Source organism: Meles meles, chromosome 10, assembly GCF_922984935.1.
Source record: "Meles meles chromosome 10, mMelMel3.1 paternal haplotype, whole genome shotgun sequence".
Lineage (NCBI taxonomy): Eukaryota > Metazoa > Chordata > Mammalia > Carnivora > Mustelidae > Meles > Meles meles.
In genome coordinates, this window is record NC_060075.1 from 7366016 (window position 1) to 7391222 (window position 25207).

The 25207-nt window shown below is 45.5% G+C and overlaps 1 protein-coding gene across 3 annotated transcripts in view; it reads right to left on the reverse strand.

The window, feature by feature from the left end:
- The window catches only part of CNTNAP2 (contactin associated protein 2), a 1946064-nt gene that overhangs the window by 21531 nt on the left and 1899326 nt on the right, over nucleotides 1–25207 (reverse strand). For all 3 annotated transcript variants that reach the window (XM_046020922.1, XM_046020925.1, XM_046020923.1), the window contains one exon: nucleotides 12045–12284. In XM_046020922.1, coding sequence (XP_045876878.1) covers nucleotides 12045–12284 — 240 coding nt within the window. The remainder of the gene's footprint in view (nucleotides 1–12044; nucleotides 12285–25207) is intronic.

Sequence of the window (25207 nt, forward strand, 5' to 3'; positions counted from 1 at the left end):
CCAGTGTTCCCCTGCCCTTCCCAGCGCCACGTGACCGGCTACATGGGGAGAGGCTGACCAGGCACGGACTCAGCAGAGCGGGGGCTCTAAGGATGGGGCCAGGCGTGGTGGGGTCAGAGGGTGCAGAGTACAGAGAGAAGACCAGAAGAATCCTAACCTCCTTGGCTTTCAGATCTACTGTGAGGGACAAAGGGCAAGAGAGGTAGAGGAAAATCAGACTGAGAGAGAAGCCCGCCAGAGGAAGGGAAGAAGGGCTGACATGTGATCCCGGAGCTGGATGTTTGAACCCCTTCGGATTTTTCCACAGTGAAGTTCTGGAGAGTTAGACAGTCTTGGTTAGGAAAGAATGGAATCCTTGGGCAGCACCTTCCCCCAACCCTCAGCACAGAAGCCACTAGGGAGCAGCCCGGGTGGGGAGGCGCTGGTGTGTAGGGGTGGGGCTGGATGGCGGGGGTGGCAGCGTGCAGAGGTGGGGCTGAATAGGGGGGTGGCACCCGGCTGCACCTCAGCCACTTAACGTCCCTCATCTCTCCATTTCCGGCCCCCACTGCTTTGCCAAATGCAAGCCTGCCAGATCTGTTTCCAGTGACACAGGGAGGCTGCAGAGGGGGCTCTGGAGGCTTTTCAGGCACCTTAGAGAAAAGTATTTACCCCAAGACATCGCCCCTGGGAGGTGAGGTCAGAAGTGAGCATTGGGCTTTGAGCTTAGATTTGGTAACTTTGGTCCTGTAAGAGGATGTCACACACACACACCAATAACCATAATGAGAGCATTAAACATTCAAATTACAAAGTTAAGGAGCAGTGAATATACATTTAAAGAAGTCAAGATAAAAGCAACTGGTAAGAGAAAGCAGAAACATGATAGAACTAATAAATAAACCCAGAGCTGATTCTTTGGGGCGAGAAAACAAAAACAAGAAACAAAACAAAATAATAACGTGTGCTAATCTGATCTAGAAGAAAAGGGGGAAAACCTAAACCCAGTATAAAATATCTGAATGAGAAATTTTCTGGAGAATGGAAATGAATTATAAGAACTTATTTTGTTCAACAACGGAAATGAATTTGAAAACCTAGATTAAAAGCACAAATGTCTGGGAAAATATAATATAACTGAAATTATTATAGATGACAAAGAAAACCTAATTAAACCAGTTGTCATTAAAGAAACTGAGACTTGTCAAAGAGCTATGCCCACCAAAAACCAAAACAACATGAAACAAAACAAAACACAAAACCAGTGGGTTCCACTGGTTTTACGGGGTAAGTCTCTATATTTTTTTAAAGATTTATTTATTTTGGTAGGGGGCAGAGGGTGAGGGAGAGAGAGTCCCAAGCAGACATCGCTCCAAGTGTGGAGCCCGACAGGGAGCCGGATGCCCCCTGAGATCATGAGCTCAGCTGAAACCGAGATTCAGACGCTCAACCGGCCGTGCCACCCAAGGGCCCCACGGGGTAACACTATTAAATTTGCAAGTTACAGATGATGCCCCAAGCCTCCTTATATCCTTGCCGCTCACACTGAGGACTCCGGACCCGCAGCATCAGCACCAGCATCACCTGGGGGCTTGTTAGAAACACAGACTCTCTAGTCCCATCTCTGACCTACTGAATCTCATGACTTTCCCCAGGTGATTCGAAGCTCATTAAGTCTGGATGACACTTGTTTGTTATTCCACTAGTTGGAGGGCAATGGACACACCCAACGTGGTGTGACCGGGGAGCACAAGACTTGACCCATGGCATCTGCAGGGCTGAGTTCTTGTCTAGAGGCTCTACAGAAATGTCTGTTTCCAAGCTCATGCTTGTTGGCAGAACTCAGCCTTCGTGGTTGTAGGACTGAGGTCCTAGTTTCCTCTCCTAGAGCCCGCCCGCATTTCTTGCTGTGTGGCTCCTTTTTAAGAAGCTGGCGTAAGTTTAAAATCCAAATCTTTACCCCCACAAAAAAGGTAAAAGGATGCTACAAACCTAAGAATTATTACTGTAAAAAACAAACAAAAACCAAATCACTAAATATGTTAGTAAAATTATTTCAGTTATACCTTGAGAGGATGCCTCTCCATGATTAGATGTGGTTCACCCTAGGAATGAAAGCTTGGTCCATTCTTTGGAGACCTGTTGTTACAATTCAAACCATTACTTTATCACAGAAGAGAAAGGACTGGGTCATGTCCATAGATGTTGAAACGGCAATGGATACTATGTAACACCTTACCCTGATTAAGACTTATCAAAACAAGAAACCTTAAGATATCACATGCCTACAGGAATCCTTAAGCTATGTATACATGTAAGACATGTTATATATGAGGAAGAATTCAAAGAGGGTCCTTGCTGCGCACATACTTTGTCTCATTTATGTTAAATATTTGATCTGGGTGATCCTATGAAGGATTTTGCTAATGTAATTAGGTGCCAAATTAGCTTACCCTAAGACAGGGAGGGTTTTTTTGGTTTTTCTTTTTAATCGTTTTGCCAAGAAGGAGAAACAACTTGGAAATTTATCAGGAAATGTTTTATTTTTTTTTTTTTAAGATTTTTTAATTTTATTTATTTGACAGAGAGAGATCACAAGTAGACAGAGAGGCAGGCAGAGAGAGAGAGAGAGAGAAAGGGAAGCAGGCTCCCTGCTGAGCAGAGAACCCGATGTGGGACTCGATCCCAGGACCTGAGATCATGACCTGAGCCAAAGGCAGCGGCTTAACCCACTGAGCCACCCAGGCGCCCCTATCAGGAAATGTTTTAAAGTTAAATTCATATGAATTTTGTATGGAGGGGAAGACACGATAAATGGAAAGACATTCTCTTGCTGGACAGGTAAACATTATTTGTACAGATGTCAATTATCCTGCTATTAACTTACACATAAAATTCAGTCTCAAAAGACATCCTAGAGGATCCCAATGAAATGACAGCAATTCTAACATCACACGGGAGAAGTCAGTGTGCAAGGATAGGAAAATTTTGAAAAAGAGAATAAAAGGGAAACCAGCTTTATGAGATATTAAATGCTATTGTAAAAGCTGAATCATTATCACAGCTTGCTATTGTCTCATGAAGACTCAGATCAGCATAAGAGATCAGGGATTCCAGAAGCAGATTCAAATATAAAGGATTCAAATATAAACTGTGAATATGATATAGGTACCAGAGAGGATGGCAGCCCAACAAGAAAACAGTGGGACTCCTGACTTACTCCTTCCACCCAAATAAATTTTAAGTGGGTTAAAACCGTAAATCTCACAGATGTGCCTGCATGACTCAGTTGGTTAACCCTTTGACTCTTGATTTTGTCTCAGGTCATGAACTTGGGGTTGTGGGATCGAGCCCCACATAGGGTTCCATGCTTAGCGTGGAGTCTGCTTGTCCCTCCCTTCCTCCCCATACCCCACCATGTGCTCTGGCTCACACACACTCTCTCAAATAAATAAATAAATCTTTAAAAGTATGCAAATGTTGCAAATAAAGTCATTAGAAAGAAGTTGTGAAATAACTTTAAAAATAATTTCTGAATGGAGAAGGCATGACCTAAAACCCAGAAGCCATGAAACACTATAATACACCCTGTAAATTTAAAAGTTTTTACATGGGAAGAACCCCATACATTCAAAAACTAGAGATCAGACTGGGAAAACATTCAAACATGTAGTGAAATACTGACTTATCTAACATATGGAGAATCATTGTAAGTCAAGAAGTAAATGACCAACAAACAAATAGGAAAAGAATATAAATAATTCTTTGGTCAAAGAATGGAAAGAGTCCGTGGAAAAATAAAAGTAAATACTTGTTAACATATACAAAGAGATTTAACCTCCCTTATGATTAATGAAATCCAAATTAAAACAACGAAGTTTCATTTTTTCAAATAAGATCTAGCAAAATTCAAAAGAACATTATGATGTACTAGGTTGGTGAGCGCATGGGGAAAAAAGACACTCGCGCCTTCCTGGATTGGAAGTTCTAAATCTGTGGAGGGTGATCTAGAACAGCTATCAAAATTAAAAAATGCATCCTTCAACCCAACAAAATCACGTGTTCAAAGCCAGTCCTTACGGAAACAACAGATGGGAACAATGTCAATGACCATTTGATCACAAATCCGGACTCTGATCTTACACTTGACTGGGGCTTCCATAAATACGCTTGGACCTTCTACAGAAAAGGACAATTTGGCCCATTTGCAGGAAAAATACACATTAGAAAAGGGGGTGATAACTGTTTCTGCTCTTGAATAAATGTGTAGTGTTTCAGTCACCAAAGGGAACAAAAAACACAACATAATAAAAAGATTAGGTATCAGAGACTGAATGCATTAATCATGCAATCTTAGCACAAGGAGGAAAACAGGGATCTGCTCAGAAATAATTAAGATGTAATTATAAGAGCTGGAACGATTATTTTAAGTGCTTGCAGGTGGTAAAGAAAACCAACTACCAGCTTGTAATTATGGAGGAAACTGAATAGATACGTGCAGCTTTAAAATGTTCATTATATCCATGAAGATATAAAAATATTACCTTCAGATGGTGGAAAGGAAATTTGGAATACAGACAAGAAATCAGTCATTAAAAGTCATGGCAATAGAGGTGGGGGAACCTTAGAAATCAACTTGGTGTTTCCAGGGGTAAAGGACCTCAGAGGGGGGCAGCTTCGTTCTCCCGGCCGAGGCCTGGGGGACTGTATTCTGGGATCTAAGAGGGGGGCCCGTCACACTGAGCCATCCCAGGGACCACAGTCCATCTAGTTTCTGTTTATTTGGGAGAAGCAGCACATTCCTAAGAGGGCCAGTTTCTCCATTGTTCTTTGAACCTGAGTGGATCCCCTGGATTCCTCACAACCTATGACCTTGGTTCTAGGGTGTGGGGAAGAACTAGTCTGTGTTAACTGTTTTCCGCTCTGCTCAATGCTTCGGGACTCTCCATGTCCTGCCTCTTCCTTCCAGGGGCTTTGAGAGTTCTGGCCCGAAGGCTTTCAGGATCAGATGTGGGTTCGTTTTAGGGTGGGGGCCCAGGGGCTCCCGGGGAGACTGGGTACTGGGAGTGTGGCTACCAGCACCTTCTGGACACCATTCCTCAGGGCCTCTCTAGGGAGGGATGCACCTGTCGCATACCGTGCACCTGTGCTGAGAGTATAGCCTGGAGGTAGCAGGAATCCTGCCGGACAGTAACCACTCACTCCTTTGAACCAGGCAATGAAATCTTACATCCTAAAGTGCCTTAGCTATTGTAATCTGTATTTTTAAAATGTATTTGAGAGCTGGGGGTGGGGAGAGGAGCAGAGGGAGAAGGAGAGAGAATTCCAAGCAGACTCCCTGCTGACTGTGGAGTCCGAGGCAGGGTTCGGTCCCACATCTAGAGATCACGACCTGAGCTAAAACCAAGAGCCAGGCGCTTAACCAACTGACTCACACAGGTGCCCCTCCATGTTAGTATTTTAAAAAAGATCCTCGGGGGGCACCTGGGTGGCTCAGTGGATTAAGCCGCTGCCTTCGGCTCGGGTCATGGTCTCAGGGTCCTGGGATCGAGCCCCACATCGGGCTCTCTGCTCCGCGGGGAGCCTGCTTCCTCCTCTCTCTCTCTGCCTGCCTCTCTGCCTACTTGTGATCTCTCTCTGTCAAATAAATAAATAAAATCTTAAAAAAAAAAAAAAAAAAAGATCCTCGGATGTGGCCTTTGGTCTGATGTATTTTGCATCAAACATCATGAATGTGATTAAAACATCAAAACGCTTTTAATATGCACGCCTCATAAAACAGCTTGACGTACAGTTTGGAGTTGTTTCTTAGTGCAGAAATTTATGGCATCGGACTCCTGGATTTATTTTTTTCTGGTGTTTGTTTTGTTTTTGTATTTTACAAAATGTACACTGCCATCTGCGGCTGTCTTTCTGTTGGTAAATCCGTGCCATTTTAAGGAGATAAGATTCTTTGGGGTAAATACCCAGCAGTGCAATTGCAGGGTCATAGGGAAGCTCAATTCTTAATTTCTTCAGGAAGATGTGGTCCATATACACAATGGAGTATTATGCCTCCATCAGAAAGGATGAATACCCAACTTTTGTAGCAACATGGACGGGACTGGAAGAGATTATGCTGAGCGAAATAAGTCAAGCAGAGAGAGTCAGTTATCATATGGTTTCACTTATTTGTGGAGCATAACAAATAACATGGAGGACATGGGGAGATGGAGAGGAGAGGGAGTTGAGGGAAACTGGAAGGGGAGATGAACCATGAGAGACTATGGACTCTGAAAAACAACCAGAGGGTTTTGAAGGGGCGGGGTGGGGGGGGGTGGGAGGTGGAGGAACCAGGTGGTGGGTAATAGGGAGGGCACGTACTGCATGGAGCACTGGGTGTGATGCCAAAACAATGAACACTGTTATGCTGTAAATAAACAAAAAAAAAAAAAAAAAAAGGAGATAAGATTCTCTGAATTTGACAAAGAGGAAAAAAACAGCCCATAATCCTGACAGGTAAATCACAGCAATAGTCTGGTGCTCTGTGACCTTTAAATAAACTGGAACTTAGGACTGGGGTTTGCTTTTTCTACCTTGTAACTGCTGTTCTAAAACGATTCTAATGACCATAATGGTGTGCTTTAGAAAGAGGCTGTACCTGTTATCAAAGGGGGTAAAAACTCAGTGGAAAAAGGATTGACTGGATGTTTCTAATAGCGCGGAACTGGTTTAAATAAAATCAAATTCATTTGATTATTTTTCCCTCTAAAAAACACACTCTACCAGCCCCAGGCTAGGCCCTTGTGTTTGTGATGCACCCGTCATAACATCCGGTATTTTCCAAACTCCAATCATGTGGGGACCAGCTTCACCTTTTCTGCCAACTCCATGAAAAACCTAATGACTATTTATTTACTTGTTTTCACTAAATTGATCCAATTTCTTATTTAAATCATTGATTTTTTAAATTATTATTATTTTTTATTAAAGAGTGAATGGCAAGGGTGGGAGAGGTGTTAAAGGCATGCCAGAACCCAAAGGAGACTTTCTCCTGGACAAGATTAGAAGGACTGAAAGAGAAGCAAACAGGAAATAACTTTATATTATGTAACACCATTCTTCCCATAATGATCTGGTGACTCCCTATCAAGGCCACTATGTTGCAGTAGCCCAGAAGCCATACACTGCAATGCAAATGGCATCCCTTAGAGTTAGGCAGTGCACAGCCTGACCAACTGTAAATGTCTCTCACTTTGGAAAACAGTGACAGAGTCCATAAGGTTTTACAGAGATAAAGAGTAGCTTAGTTAGTCGTGTCATGGAAGAGAAAAAGGATCCGATCACTCGAAGCCAGCATACCTTGGAATACATTTTTTGTTTTTATCTCTTGATATCATCTAATATAAAAGGAAGAAATGCAAGAGAACAGAAAGAGCACAAGATCCAAGAGTGGCTGTCTTGAATCCTAATTTCCAGGTCTCTGCAAAGCACATATCCTGGTGTGAGTATGAAGTGAGTAGCCCTAATTCATCACTAAGGTCCTTTAACTAGTAAGGCCACAGGACTCTCTATTCTTCATAAATACACTTCCTTCCATTTTAAATCTGCATCTTCCCCGCCCCCTCCGAGATCCTTTCAAATTAAGTTTGCAGCTCATTCAAAAAATGGGAAAACAATATGACATGCTCCGCAAACAGAGGCTCCTTCCTGGGTGCAACCATTTCTATAAGGGTGCCCTTTTCTGAGAGCCCCGGAGTCTGGCCCCACACTGTGGATTTCGTGTTTGTTTGTTTTCAGTCTGTTTCTCTGGTTGTAAGCAGCCAGACTGGCCCAAATGTAGATAAAACTTCTCTATCTGGATGAGCTTCCTAACAAAAGGAATGGTCAGAGGAGCCCAACCTTTTGTAAGCTTATTGCTACAGCCTTTTAATTTGTGATTTTGCCATGTAAAGGCAAAATGGTTTTGTTGTTGTTGTTGTTTTTGTTTTTTGTGTTATTTGGCTATTTAATTTTCTTACCTTTTGGTAACCTTACTTCAAAGGGATTACCAAGGGGGCTGTTAGGAAGCTTCTGTCTTATCTGATGAGTGATTCTCAGTCTTGACTACACACCAGAGTCATCCCGGCAGGGATGACATCTATGAACACTTGTTTCTCCCGTCTGGGGGCTGTGCCTTCATCGGTCGGGAGTGTAGCTTAGGCATCAGGATTTTTCAAAGCTGACCAGGTACTTCAAAGGTGATTTGAGATGGAGAACTACTGCCCTCGACTGGGGTGCACTGGCGACTTGAAAGTGCACATAAGTCACCTGCGGATCTTGCTACAATGTGGATGCTGGTTCGCTGCAGTGGAGGTAGGGACCTGAGGTTCCACATTTTGAACAAGCTTCCAGAACCACACTTTCCAAGGCACCTGATCCATCGATCTCCTTCCAACTGTCCTTTTCTCAAAGCAGGACTCATCAGTGCTCAACTTCGTTCTGGTCCTGTCTGATCCCTACTCAGCCTCATGAAACACATGACTCACAGGCCCCGATGGGATGTGTGTGTATGTCCTGTTGTTTTGTTTCTGAAGGTCTGATGGTGAAGATTCTTAGTCTCTCTCCACATGAAAGATTATCTGAAAAAAGCAAGGGCTCCCCAAGAGTCGAGTGCACTTCTACTGTGGGGGTCTGCTGAGAACCCCAGAGCTGGTACGAAGACAATTTTAAGCTGAGGACATCTGGGTTCAACGGCTGCAGAAAGAAATCTTTTTGGAACTTCCTTTGGCTGACTGAAAGTGGAAACCTGGGGAAATGAGACTGCCATTCCCTCTTCTGGGCACTGTTCCTCCCAGGAAGGAAACAGAGCGTAAGCATACCATAGGTGGTCTCTCCAGGAAACTTCTATGGCCTTGAAGACAGAAAGACCATTCACAGCTGCACAAATAAGCATTATCACACACTCGCTTTGTTCTTGTTTTTGTTTTTTTTTTCTTTTAAAACCTCTATTCCTCCCATAGAGGCCCTTTTTCCTCATTCCCTTTTCTCTATTACACAAGGCATTGAAGTATCTAACCATTTATTGAGCTACTTCTCCTGTAAGCTCCTATATGAAGAGGAATTATTTTTTTTTCCTGTTCATCTGCCTTTTATCAGGGTTTTTTTTTTTTTTTTTTTTTTTTAGATAGGGGCGGGGCAGAAGGTGAGGGAGAGGGAGACTGAATCCCAAGCTGGATGTGGAGCCTGACTTGGCGCTCAATCTCATGACCCTGAGATCATGACCTGAGCCGAAAGTGGAGTCAGATGCTTAACCAACTGAGCCACCCAGGTGCCCTTGCATTTTATCAGTTTAATTTGCGGGCCTCCGGGAGCAGAACATAAGAGAATAGAGGAAAAGTTCTTTCTCCCCAACACTATTAAGTAACCTTCCCTTATCTCGGTCTTTCTCTGTTTCCTGTTCAGCCCTCCACCCCCATTCTCTCTCATTTTCTTAAAAGAAAAAAAAATTCAGTTATGTTTCTGCTTCATAGTTCATAAGCTGTTTTCTGTCCCTTTATTAAAGTTCATGAGGCAGACACACAGACTCTTTATAAGCATTCCCCCCATATGGAAATGGCTGGAGAGGCCGATGCAGAAGCTGGTCAACCCCAGGTGAGGACTCTCCCCAAATCAAGTGTTAATTCTCTGCAAATGGACCATATGGGGACAGTGCAACCGTAATATCTGGGGTACAGATATTTGATTTAAACATTGAAGGGCACCTGGGCGGCTCAGTTGGTTAAGCATCTTGCCTTTGGCTCAGGTCATGATCTCAGGGTCCTGGGATCAAGCCCCGCCTCTGGCTCCCTGCTCATCGGGGAGTCTGCTTCTCCCTCTCCCTCTGCCCCTTCCCCTGCACTCATGGTCTCTCTCAAATATATAAATAAAATCTTAAAAAGCAAAACAAAACACTGAATAATCGCAGAAATGTTCCCTACATACATTTTCACTCTAAACTCTATCAGTCACAAGAATGAAGCTGTCCCGTGTAAACCATGATTAAAAAAAAAAAAAATGAACCCAAATGTCTAGCCCTACAACTTTATCTCTCAGACCATAAAGCAAATACTTTGCTAATTAAGGCCCAGTGGATGTGAACTTGCTTTGGCCCGGAGTAGCATCTAGAGGCTTTTGAAACTGGTTTCTTGGCAGCCACCGGAGACCACACACGCTCTCGGCCTCACACAGGGAGTACCTGGAATGGCATAAGAATTTCTGCTTTTCAAAGATGGCGCGTTGTCTTGGTCCACTCTGGCCTCTGGAAGAATTCATCTGAGAAGTCTCTGTTCCTTTGTAGCCCTGACATATGTCTTTTCTCAGTTTATATCTTCCTTCCTACTTTCCTACTTTCGGCATCAGGAACGCTTTCCTTTGTTCCAGGCAGCCCATGAGGAGAAACCAGCCCACTGTGTAATCCTAACAACACTCATGAAAGAGAATTCTTTCTAAGTATGCTTGGCACACAGCAGCCCTCATCATGTTCTAGGAATGCATGTGTGAGGAACAAAGAGGACTGTTTAGTCTGTAAATTGGCTCCTCTGACAATGGGGCAATTTTGGCTTCTCTTGAAGCTTTGGAAAGCTTTGGAGCACAAATCCTGGCAAGCAGTCACAATGACAAGAGCTGCCCCAGAGCTGATAAGCTCTGAGGACCGGCTGCTGTGTGGAAGGCAATCAGATGCGTGATGTTCGCGTGGTGCACTGTGATGAGTCAGAAGCTAGGCTGGGGGAGAACTTGGGACCTTGGCCGGACATTGAAGCGCCACGGCATCGCGTCTAACACCATAATAACCACACCGCTAATATTACTGCTGCTGAACCTTTTCAAAGCTTGCTACCTGCCTATAACCAAGCTGACAGCCTTTAGTACCTCATCCCACATAGAATTCTGGGAACTGGGTCTTCTTATCCCCTTTAAGAAAAAGATTTTATCTATTTCAGAGAATGCTCGCATTCACAAGCAAGGGGAGCAGCGGAGGGAGAGAAGGAAGTGGATTCCCTGCTGAGCAGGGAGCCTGATGCGGGACTCGATCCCAGGACCCTGAGATCGTGACCTGAGCTGAAGGTAGACCCTCAGCTGTCCTCCTCCTGTGGTCGGCGTTAGCAACATCACAGGGAGACGCATGGACTGTTAGACTTGTAGGCCACATAGAGATCACACCCTACCCTCCACCTTAGGGGTGATAATGCAGAGGCTCAGAGAGGTCCCCCAACTGGCCCAAGGTCAGGATGGCTCTCTGTCACATCACAGGCATGCTGAATCGCTCCCAATTAATTTTGAAACCAAGAGTCACGGCCTTTCATTACAATGAAAGGCCTGTGCTTTCCAATCACACGTCTTACCACCTGCAGGAGAGACTGACTCCCCAGAGTCCTGTAAGCTTAAATGCACCTCGGAGAATCTGGAAGCCTATGGCATTATTCACGTACATACAGGGCAGGGAGAAGGAGCTCTGCGGTGCTTTGGGTACATATTTCCTGGGGCGCCTGGGTGGCTCAGTCTGTTTAGCATCTGAGTCTTGGTTTCAGCTCAGGTCCTGATCTTGGGGTTGTAAGATTGAGACTCACATAGGACCCTGTGCTTAGCACAGAGCTGACTTAGGACTCTCTCTTCCTCTCCCTCTGCCCCCCCCCCCGAAATAAGTAATTAAATCGTAAACAAACAAACAAACAAAAAAACCTGCTTTCCCCTGACAGTAGACCTGGGATGTGGGGCTGCAGTGAGTGTCATAAGGGCAACAGCGAACAAGTGATGGTCCAGGTTGTCCCAAAGTCGCATCACAGACGTCCATTTAGGCATCTCCTAATTTTGCTTAAACGAGGAAGAGTCAGCGGTTTCCATGTTCCTTACCTTTGCCTTATGTCCTTCTGGCTCCGGGCCAGGCTGAACAGTTGTACCTTTTGAGCACATGGTATGTGCTAAGCATTCCTGGGCTCACACGTTCCCTTGTGCCCTTAGTCCTCCAAAAGCCTTAACACCCTTACCCGTCCTGTTGCTAAGCCCATTTTACAGATGATGAAACTGAGGTTTAAAGAAATAAAGGAACCTGGCCAACACGGTCTTACCTGAGTCCAAGTGATCTAGATGCCAGGGGTCGGTGGCGGACGACATGGGGGAGAGGGTCAGCGGGGAGGCTCCGCAGTTGGATTCCACCAGCTCGCCCTGGATGTGCACGTGGGCCGAGGCGTTCGTCTGCCTCAAGGCCGCCTTGAGAGGTGCAATCTGGTTGAACTGGACCCTGGAGAGGCACCCAGTGAATCCCGGGGTGTTGTATTTGTGAATCTCTTGGTCGATCTTTCCTGTTTCTAAAAGATAAAAAAAGAGAGAATGAAAATTTTCTCCCACTCTCTGTATTCCGGCTGTAACACAGTTTTGTCTTCGAGTGCCTGGGTCCAACTCTCACTCCAGGTTTCAGTTTAAGATGTTCTATTCTCTCAGATGAAATATTAACGATCCGATAAGGCTGAGGGCTGGAGACTTTGCTGCAAATGAACCTCCGTGTTATAGAGAACGTGTGGGGTGAGGAGAACACGACTCTATTTGTTACAATAAAACACACACTTACAAAGACCTTCCCAACACCGCCATATTGTTGAAACCAACCGCATTCACTGGCTTCTGATTGATCTTTTTCCTTCTCTTTTCCCACTTACACATACTGAACAAGGGCCCCTCCTGGTAATTTACAGTTCCGTTTTGTACCTCATTCTTACTGTCTTCTTCAGAATTCTTTATTTAAAAAAAGAAGAAGAGAGAGTTCCATAGCCTACAACGACGCATTTCCTTTCCTCAGCAGCCAATCCCCGCGCAAGTCTGAGGTTTGCAGAATCCCAGCTAGGATCTGCTGGATGTTCTGGAAGTCAGGAAACTGTCCCAACTCAATTGCAAATACACCTGCGCAGGTAAGAATCACTGCCTCCCCCCTAGTCCGTGAGTGTGACGTTTCCTGAACTAACATTCAGATCCGAGGGATCTGAACAGAGGCATTGCTAATGCACTGTTTCAAGTAATAGAATGCCGCACTGTCTTACCAGTTAGCTCAGTAAAAGCCGGTGTCTTTTTGGCCCTCTGTCCTGAGTTTTACAATCTATGCAGCAGAAATGAACGTCGAAGGAGTCCTAGACCTTTCTTACGGGCAGTTCTCACAAGTGTGATTCCTGGACCAGCAGCATCAGCATCACCTGGGAACTTGTTAGGAATGCAGGGGCGGGCGGGGGTGGGCAATCTGTGCTTCCACAAGCCCTCCCGGTGACTCTGGGGCCCGTTAAGGCTTGAGAACCAGGGGCACAGGCACTGATCCTGCCACAAAAAGCCCTTCAGAGAAGAGAAAGGCAACCTGTGTTCCAGATGGGAGATGATGCCAATGACGACCGTCTTCTGACATGATGACTGTCTTTTAAAACCAAGGACAGGGCATCTGGGTGGCTCAGTGGGTTAAGCCTCTGCCTTTGGCTAGGGTCATGGTCTCAGGGTCCTGGGATCAAGTTCTGCACCAGGCTCTCTGCTTAGCAGGGAGCCTGCTTCCCTCTCTCTCTCTGCCTGCCTCCTCTCTGCCTATTTGTGATCTCTCTCTGTCAGATGGATAAATAAAATTAAAAAAAAAAAAAAAAAAGAAAACCAAAGACAAGGGGAACCTGGGTGACTCAGTCAGTTAAACATCTGCCTTCAGCTCATTTCATGACCCCAGGGTCTGGGAATGAGTCCTGTGTTGGGCTCCCTGCTCAGCACGGAGTCTGCTTCTCCCTCTCACTCTGCCTCTCCCTCCACTTGTGTTCTTTCTCTCTCTCTCTCTAATAAATAAACAAAATCTTAAAAAAAAAAGCCAAAGACAAGGAGGTGAGATATTTACCCTTCCACTTGAACTGTGAAACACACAGACTTTGGGAAACAGAAGGCTACCTACTTTAAAATTTGAAATCCAAGCAGATGATATTTCTTCCTGGGGAATGAACCCAGGTGAAGTATTCCTATCAGAATTTACTCCCCATTAAGGAAAGAATAAATCAGCAGAGAAGGGAGCTTTCAGGCCTTGGGGGCAGAAGTGGATGTATTAATTATTCATCATAGTAAACAATCAGTTCAGTGACTGACCTGTACTAGCCCGATGTGAATTTTGGCAAAAAGAGAGATGGGCAGCAGGGAATGGTAATGCTGGGGATTCCAACCGGGGCTTACTCAGCCAAGTACAGAAAGAAATTTTAATTAAACATTCTCCACAGTTTTCTCCCTTAGTAAATTTCAGTCTGTGACCTTGAGCTAGAGCATGGTCCAATTAGGATGGGGACGCAGAATGCACTTGTGACTGCACAAAACATCCCACAGTCACAATGTCTCCTTGATGGCCAGGAGAGGCTCTGGTCCCACTGACTCCTCGCTGGCTGTTCTCCTCTTCCTCCTCCCCTTCCTCCTCAATAATGGCAGGATTATTGAATAAATGAATTCACTGATTCACTGAAGGAATGCATACAAGTCAGTGATTCATTCTTTGTCTCTTGGTCTCTTATCGGAATTCCTTGTTTTTGGTTCACCAACTTGCCTTCCATGCGAAGAGCTGGTATAGTCGATTTCTGCCCCCTCCTTCCGGTGATCTGCCTTCCTTTGAAACACCTCAGGGTGCTCCGTCCCCAGAGACTCAGAGTGAACTCTTTGTTGCCAGGGTGGGAAGGGAGACCTCAGCTCCTGGCTTTCCCAAGTTCCCATCTGGCTCACATCTGTGCTTGAGGCACCCAAACAAGTGGCTTCTTGGGGTCAGGAGACTGGGAACAACCTCCACTCCTTCGACCGCTTCTCATCCATAAATGGAGAATTCTTTTTAGCCTGTCCAGCCTTGGAGTAGGGCGCATGAAGAATTTTGGGGCTGGAAGCTACTGCCATCTGGTGGGACTTCAACTCAGCTCAGTTCACTACAATTCAATTCAATTCAATTCAATCAATTCAATTCAATTCAATTCAATTCAATTCAATTCAATTCAATTCAATTCAGTGCATGTACTCACTGCCTGGCAGCAGTAGCAGGAAGAGGGAGATAAACACAGAAATTTACCCGCAGTGGCTCACAGCCTAGCTGGGGAAACAAGCTTGCAAACAACCAAGTACAAACGCTGTACGATGACAAGAGTTAACGTTTACTGAACCTTTAAAACTAGATGCTTTATACAAATTAGACATTTAGTACCCAGAACAACCCTACGGAAAAGGGAGCGTTATTATCCCTATGGAATGTACGAGGAAACTGGGGCTTACGGCTTCCACACCTTGGCTAGTGAGGCCGGGTCGACTGGCGCCAGAGCCTCTGGACAACTGTGATTTTTCCGAGCTGAGAGACAAACCATGTATTCAGCGAGATGATCAAAGTCTACGGTAAACCTGGGGAGCGAGCTTGTGGGGTTCTGGAGAGCAGCTAAGGAGAGGTGGTTTTTTGTCCTGTTTTGTTTGGTGGTAAGGACCCTTTTAACATAAAATCTACCCTCCTAACACAATGATTAAGCATGTGATACAATATTGCTAATTCAAGGCACAGGGCTGTGTAGCGGATCTCTAATACTCCACTGGCCTACGGGAAAACTGTGTCCTCTGACCGACATCCCACAGCCCGGGCAGCCACGGTTCTACTCTCTGCTTCTGTAAGTTCGACTAGTTTCCATTCCTGATGTAAGTGGGACCATGTAGTTCTTCCGCATCTGGCTCATTTCGCTCGGCATCATGTCCTCCAAGTTCATCCAGGCTGCAGCACGTGGCCGGGGTCCCTTCTTCTGAAGAGTAATTCTCCGTCGTGCGGATGGACGTTCAGCTTGTTTGCAAGTTTTTGCGGTCGTGAATCACGCTGCGATGAACATGGAGTGCACATCTCTCTTCGAGATCCCGATTTCAGCCCTTTCGGGTCTATACACACCCGGGAACGAGACTGAATCACATGGTCTTTCTAATTGTAATTTTGGGGGTGGGGGGAATCTTGCACACGGTTTTGCGTAGTGGCTGGACCCGTCTCCATTCCCACCGACTTCTCCGCTTCTTCACCAATACTTAGGTCGCGTAGAACTAGGTCTTGAGAATAAAAGGAAAGAGAACCCCAGGTTGAGTTTGTTATGAGGTCAGTTATGTTCTGGGGCTGGTGGGCCTCTGATGGGGTCAGAGCTCAGGGCCAGATTGGGAAGAGCCTTGAATGCCACGTTAAGATGTTTGTATTTAAGGAGGAAACTCAAAGATGTTGCAGCTTCAGAGGACTGTGATGGGAAGCGTGTTAGAAAGATAATTCTAGTGGCAGCGTAGCACCTGCTCTGTGCGAGTGGTCCCCCGAGCTCCCCCCATCTAACCTCCACCCCCAGGCCCCTGCAATCTCCCTGAGCTAAGACAGGCACATGGCTTTCTGCCCTTGACATAGGGCACACACAGAAGATGAACAGTTTCAAAGCCATATCTATCTGAGGGTTCCCAGTTTAACGTGGGGTCGCCGTTTCTTAAAGAGGTGTCCTTTTCTGAATGTCTTCCTCTGAGATGACAGACACGAGGCAGATGGCTAGAGGTGGGCCCCAGGAAGGGGGTTCAGATGGTGAATCAGGGGCGCCCGATGGCGGGAAGGAGCAGGGGTCCCCAGGCTCAGGCCGGAGGGGGCTGTGAGCACTGGCAGACATGTCAGCTGGGTGGGCGGGGCTGGGGCTGGGCAGCAAGCAGCAGCCCTGGGGGTGAACTTCTGGTGCTTTTCCCTCTCTTCAGGGCGCCTACACTCTGCTCATTCTCTTCTTCGGCTTCCCCCTTCCTGTGTTTTTTCTCTATTGGGGAAAATCCCCAGAGTTTCAACTGTTGTTGTCTTCTTACAAGGCGATGGATCACAGAAACAAGAGTTCTGATGCCCAGGAGAGTGGGACAACATTTCCGTATCCAGGTGGTGCTCCACATCTAGTTGATGTTGGCTGAGACCCACTCCCTGGGCGGGGTGGAGACTGTAATAGACACTCTTGATTCTTGAGATCCAGATGGGTCCAAGTCGGAGCCGTGGATCATAGCATGAAGAGCTGCTCTACGGGCGAGGTACCGTGTTTAGTACATGTGGTATGTCCTGAAGCCTCCCAACCACCATTGGAATGGGACAGGATTATCCCCACTTCGCAGATGAGAAAACTGAGGCATAGAGAAGTTAAGGCTTTGCAATAAATGAGCACTTACGTTTCATGGAAAAAAGCAGAGAAGTCAAGTGTTTTATTCTCATTTCTCTCTCAAAAACCAGACTATATTATGTTGATTTTATGTTCACTTGGATTTTGGCATTTCCAGTCAGGGACTCTATAGAAATGTCATAGTGAGGTTAAAAAAATTTTTTTAAATGGCTATTAGAGACTGCCTTTTTTTTTTTTTTTTAAGGATTTTATTTATTCATTTGAAAGAGAAGCAGAGAGAGCACAAGCAGGGGGAGGGGCAGAGGGAGAAGGAGAGGCAGCCTTCTCACTGAGCAGGACCTGGGGCTCCATCCCAGGACCTGGAGATCATGACCTGAGCCAAAGGAAGATGCTTAACCCACTGAGCTACCCAGGTGCCCCTAGAGACTGCTTTAAGACCATGTGTCATTAGTGACTCCGCCAGTAATAAAGTTGTAAAAGATGCCATGAACTGACGTCCCGGCTTTGCCAGCCTCAGTGAGAGCACCAGCAAGTTCTGCCGATGCTCGTCTGGACATCCGTCCCTCGTAGGGACATCCACCCACGATAGTATCGCTCTTGCTTTAGTGTGTTGGAGCTCATTCCAGGTAAACTATGTTAATCTGTAGTACCTGTAATCTGTAAAATTAATTGAATGTTTTTTTGGACTGAAATAAAACATTACAGCATAATTTACTGTAAGAAACTACTTTCTGCTTGGAGACGTCTTGGCTGAGGTGTCATGCGGGGGGAGACCTGCTCGAAGAATGCCAGTTTTAGAAATGCAGTACAATCGCTTCTGAAATTAAATTCTAAGCCATCCTTAGTACTTTAATACCTTACCTTCACAATGATGTGGGTCACAGCAAATCACCCACTTAAAATAGGATACAATTCCAGGTGCAACCGTACAATGAAATGTGAAGGATGATACTTTTCAGGAGGCTATGAATACATTTGCAATGTATTAGCAGGCTTTCTGGCTCCGGCTTTTCTCCCCCGAATACCAACTGCCTGGCAAGAGTGCTGTGAGACGGGAGAGGAGAAAGGGCACTGCACAAGCCACCCCTGCCCCCCCCCCCGCATCACATATCCTTGCTGGGGCCCCGTGCACATGCGTGAGCACCGCTGGAATCCAGAAGCCCTCAAGAGAGATTTCTCATTTACCTTAGAGACTATTTAAGCTCATTGGGATATTCTTATTGTGCCACCCATGGGATCTATCCATCAGCTGATTTTTTGTTTTGTTTTGTATGTCTTAGAAATTCCTATCAAGATTTTGGCGGGGGGGGGGGGTGTGATACGAGATATCCCTGTAAACTTCAATTCTTTACTGTCTATGAAAGAGAGCCGAAAGATCTTAGAATGTCAGTGGGACCCAATTTAAAACTTTTGACAAGGCTCTCTTGGGTGCCTGTCACCATGTTAGGGGCTGGGGAGTCGCCTTTTAAGAACGTGTGGGACGGATGGAGATGGCAGAGCCAGGTTCCAGCCCCCAAGCTCACCCGGGCTCTGCAGAGACTCAGCTGTGCCGCACCATGGAGGGGCAGCCACCCCGTCCATTTCCTCCCTCTGCTCCTCGGGCAATATTCCTACTGCTGGCATTGGGGGTGGCCCTAGGTCATTCTCAGACTGGACATTAAATAACATGTGATCACAGGGAGAGGAAGTTTTCTTCTCATTCTCTTTTAATCCTTCACAAAGAAGGTATCAGGTTGGCTCAGTTTGGGACTGGACTGTCTCGCTCACCACTCTGACACTTGCCCGTTTCGCTTTTTAACTGCCAACCTCAGACCTGATCGCTCCAGCGGACAACAGCACCGAGTTTCCCACTATTCCCGTGTTGTGTGTTTTTAGCACTCACGTATCACTACAGCGGGTGATGCCGGTATTCCATTTTATGGTTGTATTGCAAGATTTCTTTATAACATGCTCTCCTGTGAACCTAAATTTATTTAAGTGAAAATGGTGAGTCCATTTCAAGAACAAAATTAAGTAGAGGCACCTGGATGGCTCAGTCAGTTAAGTGTCTGCCTTTGGCTCAGGTCATGATCCAGGGTCTCGGGATCGAGTCCTGTACTGGGCTCCTTGCTCAGCAGGGAGCCTGCTTCTTCCTCTCCTGCTCCCCCTGCTTGTGCATGCTCTCTTTCTCTCATTTCCCCAGAAATGGGAAAAAATGTAAACAGAAAAGGCAAAAAATGGTGCCGTTGGCTCTCCAATTACTGTTCTGTGGAGAATATGGCTGTGGAGAGACTTGGTGCCCCTCTGCTCCCCTTAATTTTTGGCCTTAAACCTCTCTGTTCTACTCACACGGAAGTCTAGTCTCTTCCTCTGTCCATGCTTAGTTCCTGTGATTATCCACACTTTAGAACATCAGAGATCCCCAGTCTCTCAAAAAGAGAGCTCCAGATGGCTTCCCCCGATTTGCCCCGAGCTCGAACTACCTAGCCCAGCTGTGCTCTTTCCCTTCCAGATGGGCCAGAAACCTGAATTCCTGCCTCCACTAGATTTTCAGTTTCCTTGAGAGCAGGACTGAATGTTACTTATCTTTGTGTTCCTCCAGATGTCATAGCCTCTGCCCAAAGGAATCAGCCAGGGACTACACGCGTGACTAGAACGGTGACCACACGCTGGACAGTCTGTCGGCCACACTTGGGTTGGTGGGATGGGAACCAACACCGGAGAGACTGAGGCAGAGCAAAGTTCACTGTGGCCAGAGGTTATCCGCTTCAGTAGGTGTAGAATGTGGATTTGAGAGGAAGGGAAAGTAGCAAATCTAGATCTAATACAGCTCTATATTTTTATATACATTTTATATTATATTTACATATATATTTAACAATATTTATATATAAAGTTCCTTATATAGACTTTAAAATATTTACATATGTATTTATTTCTGGCACTATCACCTGGAAATCCATCCCACTGAAAATGCATTTGTCTTTGAAAATACAGTCGTCTTGCTCTTACCACGCCAGTTGTTTACTGAATGTTGAACAGTCATTACCATACGAACCCTCCGCCAGCCTCGAGGGTGAAGTAGTGGTTACATGGGACCTAATGGAATAAATTGGCCGTGGGTGTGAAATCACTGCCTGCATGAAGTTTTAAATAATTCTTGGACTATCAGACTGCAATGAGACTGGGGAGTAGTCCGAATGCTACACGCGGGGAAACATGACGAGGGTGTGGCTCGCCGGCGGCCACCCCACACTGCGACTCTCGAGGTTAGGGCTGAGCATCCGGGTCTCAACTAACAGTACAGCTGAATGCAGGTTAATTACGTTGGATACAATTGCCCCATTTGGTTACAGTCAGATGGACGGGAGCCTGAACAGGTCAGTGGGATAGATTAATGAGAAATAACCACCACCAAAAGAAACTCAAAAAAGATGGGCGAGAAAAGGCAACAAGAAAGCCAAAAGCATCCAGCTGAAAAAGCAACACAAAACCACATACACCCCATTCTCCGTTTTAACACGATCACATGAGGCAGGGCCCTGAAATGCAGGCATCCAAGTTCAGCATCAGCTCTCTGCTCTCAGGGGCTCAATTTTGTGATCAGTGATGTCTTCCTGACCAGTTGCCTTTCAAAAGGGGCACAGCTAGAATTAAATCCATGGACATAACTGATGTATAGAATTATGTACTATGACATTTTATTAATCCCTGGGAGAAAGACACTAAAGAAATTTCATTGTATTTATTATATGCTTTTCTCTCTTCCAGAGGGAGGCGGGACTAAAATCCACAGGTGTAATTCAAGTAGCTCTTGACCTGTGACACGTGCTAACTCAGTTACGAAGAGGCAACATTCGGGGAGAAGCAGCCTCCTCTCCTACACTGTAAATCTCTTTCTAAGGATTAGTAAAACAAGACTGAATTTTCTCCCCCAGCAATAATAATAAAAAGAAATGTCTTAACGTGAAGACGTTAGCCTACGTTATTATGCAAAATGATGAAGTGTTACGTTTTTATTTGTAGAAACTTATTACAGCCCCTGAACTTTGGGGGAATGTATATATAGGTTGGAATTTTCATTCCCTATCTTAAAATCTAGTCTGGGAACTACAAACTTGCCGGGTAGTATAACGCAGTGTGATTACAAAACAAAGGGAAGACAGGATCCTTGAGCTGTTTCCAAAAATACCTGACATTTGGCATCATGTAGAACACACACCTCTGAAAGATAAATCTTCCATCTTCTCCTGAACGTTTCAAGTTGTCAGACACGAGAGAGAAAGCCTGGTGCTCCCTTCCTGCAGCCTGGGGTGCCCTGCTGCACAGCGTGGTTTTCCAGGGCTAAGAATAACAGGTTTTGCTGACAGTAACAAGACCTTTCAGAAAACTGGATGTTCCTGTCAGTCAAACCACGTTGGGTGCTGTGGTTGACTTCATTAGAAAGGCAGGTCTGATTTTTACCTCTCGCAATCTTAGTAAATATCAGCTAAGTGTCCTAGCTCTTTACCACTGGAGGACAGAACACGAATGCATTTCCCACAAGTTGGAAATGAACAGACCTGCCTCTTACTCACTGGGTTTTATTCCACGTTTGCTTTTGCATTTTAACTTGTTGGCAGCAGAAATAGAATCCTATGTACAAAATTACCAAACTGAAAAATAATTTCTTCTGTGTGCGCTCTGCCTCTGCTAAAACATTTTTTTTTTAAGGTTTTGGAAAGCCCTATTACACTGTAGCCAAAACCATAAGGAGAGTGAGTTTTAGCTTTTAAGTTTTTCCTTACTGCCTCTCTAAACCACTGCAGAGTGTTCCAGCCAACTAGGTCGGGGTCCTGTGAGGCTAACTCCCTGGGGGTTAGGGGACTGGGGGCAATGGGAAAAGGAGAAGGGGAGGGAGCTGACTTCCTCGGTCACAAACAACAGAAGTGGGGCTAGGAAAAGCGTGTTAGCGAATTTTTGTATTTCCAGATTAGGTCAAATAGAATGATTCGGTAAAATATGCCTTTGTTCTCACTTGTATTGTAATTTCTACCACAGGGGGCGTCAAAAGCTGTCTTACCCAAGAAAAGAAAAATCCTTTGAGGGCTAAGATTGCGTGAAAGCCTGACCATTAAAGCGTTAGAAAATGGACATGGAGGTAGGGGTGGAAGGCAATGGTTTTCCCAGGGCAATTAGACCTGTCACACACACACACACACAGAAAGAGGAGAGCTTTTGCCAGAAAATGTACTGAGGTGGTGGTGGCGGGGGGGGGGGGGGGGGGGGGAGCTCTCCCTCCATTGGCTCTCCAGGTCACATAATTAACATAGGAAAGAATTCAAATCTTGGGACTCTGACAGATGAGATGACCTTCAGATGACAAACCACGGGGGCACCGGGGTGGCTCAGTCCATTGAGCATCTGACTCTTGGTTTTAGCTCAGGTCATGATCTTGGGGGTCCTGGTATCGAGCCCTGCTCTGAGCTCTACGCTCGGCAGAGAGTCTGCTTGGGACATTCTCTCTTTTCCTCTCCTTCCCCCTCTGCCCCTACCCCGGCTTGTGCACACACACTCTCTCTCTCAAATAAATTAATAAACAAAATCTTAAAAAAAAAGAAAAAAAAAAAAAAGGAAGACCAAGCCCAGTGGATGTGTGGAGGCTGAACCAGAAACTGGGGTAGATTCTCACAGGAGTCCGAATGTGTGACTGGGTAGATCAATGGGTAGAAATTGGCTTCAGAGAAGAATTTTCATGGTATGATTCTAAGCTGACATTGTATTAATTGATCTAGATAAGGATATAAGTGGCCCATTGACCGATGAGTCCTGCGGCATTTAGGGGAAAGGGTGGTCATGCCTGAGATCACAGGGTTATGAGCCGAAGGGGCTCTGAGAGGCTGAAATGACACCCTGGATCTAACCAGAAAAGTACAGCAGACACAAATATCCAAGTACTATAGCTGGAAATAACAGCCCCCCACCTTTACTTTCATTATAAAGTAGTAGGGGATACACCCAATGGAAGCACGCACCTCCTTCCTCCCCTGTCCCACCCCAGTCCACACTGGACCAGGATAGTTTAATAACAAGCGACTTAGGGGTTAAGAGTGAGCTGTGGCTGAGTCAAAGAAAGGATGACGTCTCGATGCTAATCCAGAAGGTGGTTCTGAGACCATCTCAGCGATATATGGCGTGTACAGCAGCCGACCACCGCTCTCAAAACTACACGTCCTACCGCAGCCTCACCCAGGCCGCTGTCCGTGAAGACCTCCCCTCCTGGGAATTGCTAATTACTCCCAACAGCCCTGGTCTGCGCTATTCAAAATAGAGAAGATGCTGAGAGTCAAACGAATCTGTCTCTGATTTACCTAAATCAAGTGACTTCTCTGACTCAGACGGGGTCTCGAGGTGGCTTGATTTTCGTTTTCCTTTCAACAAAGGACAAGGGACGCTTTCCACTATGTTTGCTTGGGGGCCTTCCTTTCCAGCTCTGACTGTGAGCCAAATGCTTATTTTCCCAGCTGGGCGCCTTTGCCAGGCCTGTTATTAGCTCTACTCTTCTATAGCTGCCGGTACGCGTCGAGCACTTCTGTCCCCGCTCAGAAGGTGCAAATTAGAACGGCTGCGGCACCTTGAAGAAAATGCATTTTCTCAGCCCTGGTCGTCATGTTCTCTTGCTCTCGTGCTATGGCTTTGTTTCAGAGAGAAGGAGGGCTTAAAATATTTTATTGGGCAACGGCTTTAATCTCTCTTCTCTGCTAAAATAGGATATCGTGAATTGAGCCACCCCGGAAAAGGAATCTGCGTGAGGATTTTTTTGTTCTAAACTAACTCTTTCGTCATAAACGCATTTCAGTATTTCTGCCCTCGGATCTGTCTAGAATGCTGACACACCGGAGACCCAAGAGCAGGGCCATGTGATGGCTCTCATGATAACTCAGCCCTTTGGCCTCCAAGGACCCCGTCACTTAAAAAAAAAGAAAAAAGCCAGGGCACCTGAGTGTCTCAGTCGGTTAAGTGTCCGACTCTTGGTTTCAGCTCAGGCCGTGATCTCAGGGTCATGGGATCGAGCCCTGTGCTGGGCTCTGTGCTCAGTGCGGAATCTGCTTGGGATTCTCTCTCCCTCTCCCTCTCTCTCAAATAAATAAATCTTAAAAAAAAAAAAAAAAAAAGCCAAACATGATATTTCAGGACTTCGTTGGTTTAAAATGAATATATTAGTATATTAAAACATTTCCTTCTACCTCAAAGTTAATTTTTTTCTTCTGATTTTGAAAGAAACAAAAACACTTTCAGGGGTCTCTAAAAGCACCGTAGACCCTGGGAAGTGTGGCTACTGGCCCTAATGGACGTGTGGACTGAAGAACACATCTGAGGACTCTTCGGATGGCTTGGGGCTCAACGGGGGACAGCTGTATCGTGCTAGGGAGAGAGCTATGAGGTAACCCTAGGTTCTTCATTTTTGAATAAGGGTCTGAGGTCACCTTTTTTGGGGGGGTCATTTGCCTCTGTTTCTAAAGTTGGAGTAAAAAAAAAAAATGATACCCAGAACACAGCTGCCTTTCTGCAGGGGCAACCACAAATCACAGACCACTTGATGTTCTCTCCCTACTCAAAATCATCTTTATCTTCTCTAGTATTTTAAAATCTGTGAACCATGGGGTGCCTGGGTGGCTCAGTGGGTTAAAGCCTCTGCCTTCAGCTCAGGTCATGATCCCAGGGTCCTGGGATCGAGCCCCACATCAGGCTCTCTGCTCAGCAGGGAGCCTGCTTCCTCCTCTCTCTCTGCCTGCCTCTCTGCCTACTTGAGATATCTGTCTGTCAAATAAATAAATGAAATCTTTAAAAAAAATCTGTGAACCATTCTAATAATCAAAGTTACCTTCTTCAAAAGATGACATTTCCTTTGCTATGATGCTATCTATCATTTGTACAATTCTTTGTCAATGTTGGTGTTGGGCAAGAGTCCATGGAAAAAAGTGTGCTCTTAACTTTATAGCAAGGTTGAGATGACAGTCTTATACAGGTCCCCTTTCTCGTGGAAACTTCATTCATTCATTGATTTGTTCATTCATACCAGGATTTATTGAGTACTACTGTATGCTAGGTGGTGGGAATTCAGACTGAAAAAGAGAGGGTTTCAACCTTCAAGG